We start from the raw sequence: 13,849 nt of genomic DNA, 5'->3' as shown, positions 1-13,849 counted from the left end.
AGAAGAGTTGCTGAAAAATATCCACTTTTTTTCAGTTGGATGAAGAAGCCTCGGTGTGGTGTCCCGGACCAGACAAGAGGCAGCTCCAAATTCAACATTCGTCGAAAGCGGTACGCACTAACTGGACAGAAGTGGCAACACAAACATATCACTTACAGGTACAAGCACCCATCCCTACCCCCAATCTTGTTTCTTTCCATTGCTTTGTCATTTTCTTTGATACATGCTATTTTATGAACATGGACTACGTGTCTGTAATCAGTGACGTATTGTCCTTTGAAAGGTGTTTCTAGTCAAAAAAATAAGCAAGTAGCATGGCTTTTAATTCTATCTTTTAAACAAAATGCTTTTGAAATAACTGATAATACTGCAACCACTTGGTTTTTGTTTGCGTGCTCGGTTTTTGCTGTGGTAATTACTGAACTTGATATCTTTTCTTTGTTGTCTTTAGTGATGCAGAATGACAGACAACCTAATGTTACCACTACTTCACTGGAAATTTTGTATTTTTTTAACCCACTGAACTACTACTACTTTAATGGTTCCACTTTGATCAAAGAACAGTGCTCAGACCCTGGAGAGCAACAGATAAAACACGAGGACCCTGTGTGTCCTTAGGGAATATATAGCAGTGGGGAGACTAACAATTCTATAAATGTCATGTCTGTATGAAAAGGAAGAAAGAAAACATACCCACCCAACATCAGGACTGGCCTAGCCATTCTAGAAAATCAGGGAGTCTTTTTAATGAAATGCTTCTTCTTAGATGAGGCTCATAAGATTATTTGAAACAACTTGTTAAACCAATGGATAGAAGATGAAAGATACTACATGGAGAGGGTATGCCAAAAATACCTCAATCAAATTATATGATTAGGAGAGGAAATTATAATTCTTGCTATTTTCACAAATAGGCCGTAATGAAGTGTTTAAAGGTAGCATTGAAATGATTTGGTTTGGTTTTCTCTGTATACAACTAGAATATGACATTTGTACTTATTTCGATTATTAGAGGTCAAACCTCAATCAGAGTTATAATCTCATATTGTCCTCCCAGATAGAATAACACTAGATAATTGTTATATGAAAATTATGTCAGCTACTCTTCAGATAAATTAAAGACAAAATAACCTTGGCTCTTCCCGTGAAGCTAGTATTCACCGTCATTTAAATTTTTCTGTGTGTTATTCATTTAGTTATAGAAACATTTCATACCACTTACACTATCTGTGCTTTCAAAAGAAAGTTAAATATTATTCCCAGAAATCAATATGGAATAATGCTTCTATCTCCCCAGCAACAGCAATATTCATGCCTGTTGTCCTTCTTTCTCCCGTGAGTTTCATTATCAAGTAGTCTTAGTAAAAAGGTAGGAGACTGTGTGTATACGTTAGACAAGACTGAAAGCAATTCTTTTCCTGGTTTGGTGACACAGAACTAGTTAGAAACTTAATAGACCATTATAAAATGAAGGGTTTGAAAAATTAAAATTACTGTCACTTATACTTTGCACTTCTTTTTATAAAGCCTAGCATAATTCTAAACAATTACAAAATAATAAAAATTATAGCAGTCTTAAACAATTATAGGCTTTCATTTTCATAACAATTTTAGACCAATGAATCTTGAACAGCACAGTTTCTGCTGTCAGGAATATTTTCCTTAGTATGGCACATTTGCAAATATGATCATCCAGAATCACTCTGTATTGCTGATGGAGAACTATCAGTCACACTACCATTCACTCTGGTTCTATTCACTTGGCTGGTGTATGATGTCATGTGTCTACGTCTAAAATATTATACATGTAGCTTCAGTGCCCTAAAAAGCTCATGTCTTACCAATTTATTTCATCTCTTTTCTCTCTAAACCCTCAGTAATTACTGTTTTGTGGTGTTTTTTTTTTTTTTTTTTTGTAATATTGATGTGAGCATTGTTTTGTTTTGGTATGGTTTGGGTTTTTTTTTGATATAGGGTTTCTCTGTGTTGCTTTGGAGCATGTCCTGAAACTAGCTCTTGTAGACCAGGCTGGTCTCAATCTCACAGAGATCCTCCTGCCTCTGCCTCCTGAGTGCTGGGATTAGAGATTGCATGATCACCACCTGGAGGCTTAATTATCTTTAGTCACAGTCCCTTGAAGGAAGTAAAGCATAAGAACTCAAATCTGATGGGTCCTGGAGGCAAGAACTGATACAGAGCCCACAGAGTAGGGCTGCTTGCTGGCATGCTCCCTCTGTCTTCTTCAGGCTGCTTCCTTATAGAGCTCCGGGCCAAATTCTCAGGGTTCACGCCAGGGCTGGGCCTTCCCAGCCAATTAAGCTGCTAATTAAGAACATGCCTAACAGGTTTCCTTAGAACTGGATCTTATGAGGCATTTTTTCAATTAAACGTTCCTCTCACCAAAAGCATCTGGCTCGTCAAATGGACTTAAAACTAACTAGGACACAGTGGCGGGATTCTCATTGTTCATGGACATATCATACTTGGATGATTTCTTTAATGAAATATAATATTCAGCATCATCTGCACTTACATGCTATCAGAATATCTTCTTTGGTGAAGTGTCTTCTTAGATTTTCTGGTTAATAACTACATGGTTTTCTTGTTTAAGAAACTTACCAGTTTTTCTCTAAGTCTTTAATAAGTTATACCTTCAACCATTTTCTCTTGTTTAGTGTTCTGCCTTCCATTGTCTTTGTGATCTTTTTAAGAGAAGTTTTTTGAATTCCCATAATGCCCAACTCATTCACTTCCTTTGTTGTTATATGTAGTGTCTGAAAAATATTCCCTCATGATTGGCTTAGGAAGGTGGCTAGACTCTGGTGGTGAAATATTGAGTTGTTGTTGGTTGTGTATTCTGAGTGAGGAATCTAGGTAAGTACTCATTCTGCAGGAAATCCTTCCAAATAGCATGCCTTTAGCAGTTTTGTAGTTCCATAATGTATAAAGAGGATAAATGGTTACCAGTAATTTAATTTGCACAAGATTAAGAATGATGCCTTCACTTGGCATACCTCTGCTGCATCAAGATGGGAAATGAGTTCTAACAAGCTGTGAAGACTTTGATGCCTCCAAGGAGATACTTCCTCTTTCTCAAAATGTAACATAGGACAGTATGTTGAATGGTGGACAAGACTTGCTCAAACCGACAAACACCCATCCTTGAGAAGGCAGAAAGCAGTTTCTTCTACCCATCCTTTCACTAATGTTACATCTAGTTGTGTGTTTCCCCTCAAAAATGCATCCTAGTTCCACCATCTTCCATCTGGGGGTTTGCAAAAGTTTTTAAAATCTTCCATTTCATCATTTTCTCTGCCACCGTATACGTTCCTCATTGTGAATCAAGTCATTTATTTATGGCAGAAGACCAACATCAAGAGTCATTCCCAACACTCCATTTGTTCTTCCTCCACTCAAAGCAACAAATACAAAGTGAAGGGAGAGGGCATTGGTGAAAAGATAATATTTAAAAATTATGAAGCAAAATGATTTTAATGCTACATAAAAGGTTCTGTCAATAGTTCGTGCTAGAGATTTGTTCTGAAAGTTAAACATTCACCTCATTTATGAGAATAATGAATAAAATTAATTCCAAAGCCTTTTACCACTTGCAGCTTCCTGGATCACTCCTTGCTTCCCAACTTTGCTCTGCTTTTTTGTATAGAATAAATAATATTTGTCGACATATTAAAATGTAAATAAGGCCTCGACTATGTATTATAAAGGAAAAGGAAGCTCATTTTTAGATGTATGGGGTATACAGAATCCAGAACAATGGACGCTCAGGGTATTTAGGAAAATGCTCCTCAGAGCATTTTCATCTCTCTCACAGGAAAGGTTCCTTTAAATTCATGCAAATTATCACATTTTTGTGAGGTATGTATTAATATTTACCTCCATGTATTGTCGGTGGGATGAAATAAGGTTTATTCACTATTTGTCACACTCACAGTGCCCAAGTAAGGTCATTATTATTATGGCATTTGTAATGATTATAAACAAGTTAGTTATATATAATCAGAATGTTACCTTTTCTACTAGAAAGTACATCATAAAAAGTTTTGATGTTGATAAATAAATCTGAAAAAGAGAGATAAATTTTAGTCCACTATTAGCAATGGCATGCATTTTAATGGCATATTTTGGCTACATCACTATCATTGTAGATTGCAGCTCTGACAATCACCTCTGATGACTGTACAGCAAGCTATATTCCATTGAACATCCTAGCAGTTTTTATATTAAAGATTTTACTTTAGGTAATCTTATGTGGAGAATATTACTGATTGAAAGGATTTGAAACTTTTGAACCCTATAGTATTCATCTGTTAATTTTAAACTGTAGCTGCATTCTGTACCATAAAATTCTACAAACAAGTTTCATATATGTTGTATTTGATAGAAATTATCGGGAAATTTATATATATATGAGTAGTGTTAAATGAATCAAAAATAGTGATTTGCCTCATCAACTTATATTAATGTTAGACCACGGTGAAACTAATAATGTCTAGATAACATTTTCATTTACTCCTGGTTTCATTTAAATTCACAAAATGTGTAAATCATTGTTGTAAGTAGCTATTTTAGTTACTTTTTTTTTTAAACTGAAAAGGCTCAGTTAAGCAGAGCAGAATATCAGATAGCACAATAACTGGGCCTTTGTTAACAAAGTTAAAACTTGCTCATGCTGAGTTTGTTTTCACAGATCTATGGATAAAGATATTATTTGATTGGCTAATTACAGTGATATACTTCTTCAATGATGGAAATAAAAAGAAATTGGCATTTTTGTTTCAGCTCAAAGCTCCTGCACCTGTTTGATGACTTAGAAAACAGGTTGATCTGTCATTCTACCTCCCACTACCCGTCCTACACAGATCTTCTTCCTAATGGCCTTGGCACATGAATGCCCCCTTGATGACAATGAAATAGCTGGTGTAATGAACAATGTCTATAAAGTCACTAAAAGTGAATGAATTCTATTGCTCTATAATAGTCATTTTCATTGATAATTTTGAACTAAAGAGGTGAAAAAAATTACAGTAGTTTAAATTGCACCCAAGAAGCCACACTGATCATTGTCTTTTCCAACTTTCAGTATAAAGAACGTAACTCCAAAAGTTGGAGACCCGGAGACCAGGAGAGCAATTCGCCGTGCCTTTGATGTGTGGCAGAATGTAACTCCATTAACATTTGAAGAAGTTCCCTACAGTGAACTAGAAAATGGCAAACGTGATGTGGATATAACCATCATTTTTGCATCTGGTTTTCATGGAGACAGTTCCCCCTTTGATGGGGAGGGAGGATTTTTGGCACATGCCTATTTCCCGGGACCAGGAATTGGAGGAGATACTCATTTTGATTCTGATGAGCCATGGACACTGGGAAATCCCAATCACGATGGTATGTGCATCATTTCTTTCCAAGTTTATTGATCTCTATTTTATTTTAAGATGCTCAAATAATTTTTAATTGATAAAATTAAGGCAGAGAGTCTATATGTTACTTGCAAAAGTATAAAAGTAGTGTTTAAGGCTTTTTTAGATTGGGAAAATAATTGATCGAAATCACTACTTTGTTTAGTTATGTATGTGTTCTTTGAAGGAATAGGTATAAGTGTAAACACAAAATTGCATTGCTTTTGCAAATCATTACTTTTTAAATTAATTTACAGTTTATCCTTAAAGTTCTGAGATATTCATCATATACATCTTATGTCATTTTTCCATGTGAAATATATTCTAACATACATACTATGCTACACTGTGTATTTTGTATTATCTTCAGTCCCAGTATCACAATTACACTTCTTTTTTATGATCCTTTCTCTTTCTCTTTTGTCTTTCATCTATTTAATTGGGCTATGACATGGCAATGTAATTAATTATCTTAACACCATCTACATTGTCTCACAAGCATACGTCTTGCATCTTTTAAAAAACATATCTGTCTATTGTCTAATTGCCATCATTATGTTCTGATGGCCAACAGCAGCATAACAGCTAGAAAATCCAATCCAAGAATGAGTTCTTCTTGTACACAAATGTACATTTTCAGACCAAAGAGTCTGATGATGCCTTAGTGTTCAAATTCTTCCTTCTTATATTTCAACCCTGAATAATTTTCCTTTTTTGCTCTTGTAAATGGTGCTCTACTACACTGTGTATTGCTTTTATGACAACTAATCAGCTAATAAAACTCTTGATTCTCTTTCATGAGTTAATGTTAGTCATAGAATTAAGTTTTGTTAGTTCATGAGAACATTTAGTAGATGGATTTTGTTAATTACCTTGCTCTTTTTATGATACATAAAGGTTAGTAAAGTCATGAATAATGTAAATTTGCTAGGACTAAATTTAAAACTAATCATCAGTTTCAAAGGACAGATTAATCTTAATGTTTACCAAAATAAAATATGTGATACTAACTCGAACTTTCAAGTTAATAGTTCTGTATTTTATAGTATTAAATTAGTCTTACCTTATTAGTATGTTTTCTGAAGCTAATGAGAGAAAGTCATGGAATTTTTATGGAGGAATGGAAAGTCAAAACTTTAAAGTCAAACATATTTATATTTAAATGTTGGTTAACTGATCATTATCTCAAATAGCCTGCAATACATTTGTTTCAATTTGTATTGTGAAATTTATGTTGTAGGCTCTGAACACTGGAAGTCGAAATGTTTTCAATGTATACTGTGTGTAGAATATGTTTTACTTATTTATAACACTCCATTTCTAATACTGAAACATTGGCAGTCACAGTTGAATGTTACCAGTTGCATTCATTTAGTTTGTGTCCTCAAAAATTTAAATTATGTAAATATTGCATAAAGATTATGTCTCTCAAGCTGTCTATATTTTCTCTTAAATTACTGAGATCCTCAATAAAAGTAGCACTTAGCTTTAGGTTTCTGCTCTACAAGGTAGCAGGCAAACATTTATAAATAAACAAGTTTACTGACAGAAAAAATGAGGATTTGATTATACAGGAAAGAAAAATGTTTACACTAATCTGACTGGGACCAGTACTATAAATGCTTATGTGTTTCATTTGATTTAAAAAGTTTTCCAAGAAATGTGTCAGTGGAAAAAAAAATCTCAAATATAGCATGACCTAATACTTGTAGCTAGGTCAAGACATGTTTGACCAGATGTTTTCAAGAATGCAATCTATTTTTCTTAATTTGTACTGTGGATTCTAACTTAAAGTATAATAATAATATTCTTGTGATGTAAAGCTCCAGCTTTAATCTTAAGCAATATAATTATTTGATATCTGGTCATAAATTTTGAGAAAAAAATATCTCTACCAGTCAATTAAGACTCTTGCTCTCGGAAGAATCCTAAAGGAAAAATTCTGCAAAATAACAGTGTTTCAGAATTGCTAGGGATTAAGGGCATGTTAATTGACATCTGAAAATATAATTCCATAATGATTTACTGCTTAATTAAAATTCAGAATCTTAAGCAGCAAGAACTAGCAGCTAGATGGTGTCAGTCTGAAGTATTGATCGTTTCTTGTAAGAGCAGCCTCCAACTTTGCTCGTGGTATTAATAGATGTGAAAAGAATTCATGCAGTTTTACATCCTAGTTTCTAAAAGCCATCAAGGTTGTCTTTTGTAGCACAGATTAACAAAAGGCACAATTCTGATATCCCTATTGATAAACTGTGTTTTTCCTTTAATCTGGTCCTGGACTGCCCTGGCTTGTTTACCTGGCTGGTTTTCTCCCTTTCATTCACAGCTCTTGAGCAGCTAGAAAACACTGCTGCTTGGTTTTGCAGCAAAAATATGCAAATGAAAGAGCCTCTTGATAAGTGCCTTGCTCATTTTGCACAGCATATTACCCCTCTAATGAAGGCAATTTGAATTCTGTCTACCTGAAAAGAGATAAAGACTGTCGCAGACTATCAGTAACTACAGATTATTGTTGCCTACTCTTTGACCAATTTGCTTATTGTCATGATGTCTTTTAAAGCTCAAGCTAATTATCACTAATGGAATTATACCATAATTTTATTAAAACATAAAAGAACATTTACATATGAATACATCATGAATAAAACATGATGTCATTTTTAAACTTATATTGAATTTTCATTCGTGAAAAAGTTGAGTATGGACATAGTAATTCTAAACAGAAAATATTTAGCTAGGCAAGATTTTTAAAAGCATTTATTGCCTTGGTGTAAGTGAAAAAATTTAACTCTAGAAGAATGTTAAAATCTATTTTGAGTAATAACAGCTTATTCTTTTCTAAGATATGATATAATAATAAATGTTTAGGTAGAATTGCTCACTTTAAAAAAAAGCATCACACCAATTGCTTTTGTATAAACAGGTGTCTAGCACAATAAGATTTCAAATCAATCACCTACGAGAGAAAAAATAACCATGCCTATAAAATGATATATAAATATATTCAGAAAATTATCCTGAAACAGAAAGAATTTCATTATGATATATGTTATAATACTGTTAACATGAAAGTATGTTTCAAGGGTCAAGGATGAAATACTTGTCTGACATTAAGAAACCCTGAGATGATGTCCATCACTGTGTGTGTATGTGTGTAGGAGTGTGTGTTGCAGTAACAGATTATTGTTTCTGAGTTCACTGTGTAAAGAGACATGCATAAGGTGATCAGCACTATCTAACAAATATGGAGTGGAAATGATATAATAATTTCACTGAAAACCAAACGTTATAAGTGTATTGTTATTAAATATGAAATGAGTAACTTTACCTTTAGACCTTAACTTTCATGAGTTTACCTTCTCTTATGAGAATAACTATGTGGGTGTCTCCATATTGATCTTCATATTGACCACAGAGAGTCATTGAAAAATGGTATAATGGGTCACAGAGACACATGTTTCTTGCCAGAGGCAAACCAGAACATTAAATCATCTTGTGCTGCACCAGGCTTTCTGTTCCCCTTGCAGCTACTGCTGCTACATAGGGTTTCTCGGAAGACTGCATGTTTTTCCATGCTGATTTTTGATGAAGAAAAGTGACAAGAGAGTACTTTTGAAGATGTTTCTCAGTCAGTCCACAGTCTGAGCGATTATTGTTTATGTTGTCTGTCCTTAGGTTTCTGTTTATTAGAAAAAGAATTGCTTGACTATATGCCAAATGACCTAAATGAATCCTAACACAGGAGTACTTACTGAACTTACTGAGATGCAAAATTCTTAAAATAACTTATTGCCACATACATTTTAAACATGTTTTTAGTAAAACATGAAGAGCCTATCTTTAAGGTAATTAGGCATCATATTCAAGAAGGACGTTATTTCTTTATTTACTAGAGTGGCTTCTTCATTCCTAGAATATTACTCATTTTATTATGTTTACTTCATTTTACTAGATCCAATACAAAGTTAAACAAATGTTTGTTGTAGGAAGGCCGCTTGTTTGTTCCTGGCTTCCCAGAACCAAAATAATCAATCACACAGAAACTGTATTAATTACAACACTGCTCGGTCTATTACCTTATGCATATTTCTAGATCACTCTTATCTCTTAAATTAACCCATTTCTATTATTTTATATTTTACCATGAGGCTCATGGCCTACCAGCAAGGTGAGAGCTAGCAACTTGCATCTTTCTGCTCTGGTGGCTCCATGGAATCTCATGACCCCGCCTTTTTTCTTCCAGCATTCAGTCTAATTTTTCCAGCATAGCTCTACTCTGCCCTATCAAAGGTCAAGCCAGCTTCTTTATTAATTAACTAATAAAAGCAACGCATGCATAGAAGGACTTCCCACACCAAATGTTAGTTTTTAAAAACAATTAAATTCTGTTGCATTATATGATTATCATGTGGTATTAAATTATTTTTTATATTTAGATCTTCATAACCATCAGAATAGCATATGAATTGAAACAATTATATTTGAGAAGTTTTAATTCCTGTCAAAATTAATAAGGTATAGGAATGGTTCTGGGCTTGCCTTGTTTCACATTCACACGCACATGCGCGCGTGTGCGCGCACACACGTGCACACACACACACACACAAATACACTGGAGCTTATACTGTATGAGGTTTCCATCTGACTTCTCGAAGGTCTTTCATATTATTTATCATTTTCCCCTGTGCTTTTCTCTACTACTTCCTCTTGGGTTATCTTTTCATCTATTCCTATGACCTAAATTATTCCTATAATAATAATTTATAAAAGCCTTCATTTGTTTTAGCTTTTCTTTTGAGCTCCAAATCCAGATTCCACTTTACTTCCCCCATGGGGTTCTCAGAGTATAATTTAAAAAGAGAACTTATTGTGTTCCTGTACTTGACAGTTGTCATCTTTTCTGTGTTTTAATCTATCAGTATCAGTATTTGTCTCATTGTCCGGAACAGAAGCTGGCTTTCTAGCAAAGCTGTTTATTTGTATTTGGCATATTTTCATGGTCTTTATTTTTAAACACTTTTCACAATTAATTGGTCTTATAGCTTCCCCTCTGTCTTTGCTAGTTTGTACATTTGTCACCCATGCCATTCGGTCTCAGTATTTCTTAAGTTGATATATTTATTAGGTTGTCTCTGGTCAACCTGCTACTAATTTTAAATGACGAGACTCAGTCCCCCTTCAAAGTCATGAGAAATGGTTTGTTTCCTTACCTGAGACCTCACTGGTTCATATAAGTATTTATCTTAGGAGGTGCCATTGTTTCATAACTTTCTGGCACCTCTTTGTTCTGAGAACTGTAGACTGATCCTGGAGCTTAACTGACTGAGGACATTGTGCCGCTTTATGATGATGGGGTTAGCATCTCTTTTGAGCTCTTCGTGCTTTTTTCCTGTTTATAACTCTGCTGTGTCAGACTGAGCTCATTGATAATCAGGGCTATGTGTGGAATCTGATTCTCAGTAGACTTTTGTTTGATGAATAAATGCATGTAGTGGAATTCAGTTGATTGAAATGCACTTTGATTAGAAAATTGTAAAGGACAATAAAGATTAATAAAAGAACTTTAAAAGGACTCAAAGGAAGAGAGACTTGTATAAAGAATCAGTGAAATCATGGTGAGATAAGCTGTACACTCATTGTTGAAAAGGAAAACCTTTATTTCTTTTTATGATAGAAAAGCTTATTTTGGAAAAATTCTATTCATATAATCATCCAGATATGAACAGACTAAAGATAAACACATAAGAAAGCTGTCAATATTAATATTTCATGACAAGTCATCATAATAAGCCTACATACATTATCAGCATTAGATCTAGATATTTATAATGTGGGTGATAAAAGCATTTAGAGGATTACATATTTAGCCAGAAAACATGGTATAATGAAAAGAAGGGTGGGTGCCAAGAATAGTTCTATGACATATATTACTTCAGAAATAGGAATATTGTCTCTGGAAAGAACAATGTCTGACTAATTATTAGAATCTGTTAAGAGTTCACTTAAGATATAGAGGAGATGATTGAATAGTTTATTTAGATTGTTAGAGTCTTCAATAGTTTTCTGTCTTCTATGGGTGTTTTGATTTCAAAACACCTAAAGATTTAAAGTTATAATCCACACACGACAGAGAGAAAGACAGAGAGAGAGAGAGAGAGAGAGAGAGAGAGAGAGAGAGAGAGAGAGGAGTAAACATGTATTATCTGTCATTCTGGGTCTGTGTTCAAGAACTTAGAATAGTTGTTTCCAGCTCCAGCTCTTTACCTGTGGATTTCATAAATTCTGTTCCTTTATAGCTCAATAGCACTGGATTGTGCATATGTACTCTATTTTTGTTTTCCATTTATCACATGATCAACACTTTTATTTCCTGACTATTGTGATAGAACAACAGTGAACATGAATGCCAAATATCTCCAAAGTAGATCACAGAGTCCTTTGGGAATATAATGATATTATTGCTGGAATGTATGATATATCTGCTTCTCAGTTTGGGGAGAACTTTAGTAATGATTTGCATAAAGGTTTCACCAGTTTGCACTCCCACCAGCAGTGAATAACTGTTCCATTTTTCCCCTATCCTTGCCAGCATTATTTTTAGAACTACTTCAAAATTTATTTAATTCTAAGAACCATTTAAAAAGTGGATATTCAGCTTTTATACTTTTCCCTATAGTGAACTGAGCAAAATTATACTTGGTACTGGAAAATTAGCCATCTTCCCTAAGACTAGTGTATCATCTTTCTTATAGATCAAATGTCGAGAGAGCTGCAGCTTTGAATTGTAACTGCAATTAGTGTGGACACCTAGTGTCTTCATAAAACAAACAAACAAAAAACTTCTCCATTAATATTTCACTCGATATTATTGATACCCAATTAACCACCCTCAAAGATGGCCACCAGTGACCAAACCTTAGTCATGGTACCCTAGGTAATTTCCCCTGCCTCACTGTGCACTGGATAACATCATTCCTCTCTAAAGAAAATAAAGGAGACAGTAGTAAATCACTTCACAAATAAAACCACAAATGACAATTTCCAACTTAGGCAATCTTTTTCTTATCAGTCACTGTGGAAGTAGTCATATGTCATGTTAAAGAGTGCCTAGGCAACATACGAAATGAATGAGCCAGGTGAGAGCTCTTCCAAGAACAAGTCTCATCAGAATCTTGACTGGGGCTTAATATAACTACTCAAATATTTTGATAATTCTGCCCTACAGATATCACTAAAATATCCATAGATTATTAATGTAAGCAGCACATTTTAAGCTTCCCTCACATTTCTAATCCTTGAAATTATGAAATATAACATTTCAGTTAAACTGATATCATGTTTAGAAATAAGTCCATTACCATTGTAATTTTTCAAAAAAAAATGAATGAAAACTTATACCTGAAATGTGTCCCATCTTTTCAAGCATAAAAACTCAATTCCATCACAAACAAAATCTGTTATTTTCCACATAAAAATCAGTTTGCATGATTTAGTGACACACACATAGAGACACAGACACACACCCTGCTTCTCTGCAGCTGAGGTAGCTCCTGGTAAGTAGCATTTTTCTATCAAGTTAACTAAGAAAACAGAACAGGGAAAGGACAGAAGGAGTATTTTAAAATATTCAAGGGTGTTTCAGAGGGAAATTCTCCCTCTGAGAAATACAGATATCTCAAAAGCACCAGCATGTCGTTACATAATGAATAGATGTAGCTCACTTTTTCTTCTTTAAAAGGGACTGGGCCATCTTTGATCACCCAACAGATACTAAAACATAACTATAGACCTACAGAGCTACATGTATAATAGTACTACTATATTATGATGTAAACATGAAGAAACAGACAATTAATATTTTGTTTTAGGAGAACTGTTGAGAAGTAAGTTATATGTTCAGAGATACTAGAATGTGGTTTGGAGAGCAGAATTTGGACTGGACTATGAATAATTTTAGTGGCTTTTTAAAACTGGTAATAAACACTCTGAAGGTTTTGTATAAATGTCTATGTTAATGAATAAGCTGCTTTGTCAGCTGTCCCTCCAAAATGGGCTGCAGATATTGTCTGTAATCAGTTACCCAGAGACACCTGTCCACTAACTAGGTTGCATTCTTGGTAGGGATGCTGTAGAACACACACTTTTGCTCTGTGTTATGAAAACTCATGGAAACCAATGATCCAGGAGCAAGTATTAAAGAAAGTGCTACTACATTTAGCATCAGCAAATATTCCTTCTTCATGTGGTTACATTTATGCTTTCAAGTTGAGTTTATTTGATAGATTTTACCCTACTTTCTGTGTTGTGTGTACTATTTATGATAAATTGAGTCATGCACAAAGAAAAATCTGTGTTTTCAAAGACACCGGGGTAGGCAAATACATCTCTATATATTATTTTCCAACTTGAGTTATTTACTCTAAACT

The 13,849-nt window shown here is 34.1% G+C and overlaps 1 protein-coding gene across 1 annotated transcript in view; it reads left to right on the top strand.

The window, feature by feature from the left end:
- The window catches only part of Mmp16 (matrix metallopeptidase 16), a 183,225-nt gene that overhangs the window by 96,671 nt on the left and 72,705 nt on the right, over nt 1-13,849 (top strand). The window contains exons 3-4 of the mRNA XM_057790517.1: nt 36-158; nt 5,102-5,406. Coding sequence (XP_057646500.1) covers nt 36-158; nt 5,102-5,406 — 428 coding nt within the window. The remainder of the gene's footprint in view (nt 1-35; nt 159-5,101; nt 5,407-13,849) is intronic.

This window comes from Chionomys nivalis, chromosome 16, assembly GCF_950005125.1.
Source record: "Chionomys nivalis chromosome 16, mChiNiv1.1, whole genome shotgun sequence".
NCBI classification, from domain to species: Eukaryota; Metazoa; Chordata; class Mammalia; order Rodentia; family Cricetidae; genus Chionomys; species Chionomys nivalis.
This window is presented reverse-complemented; position numbering and strand designations above follow the sequence as displayed.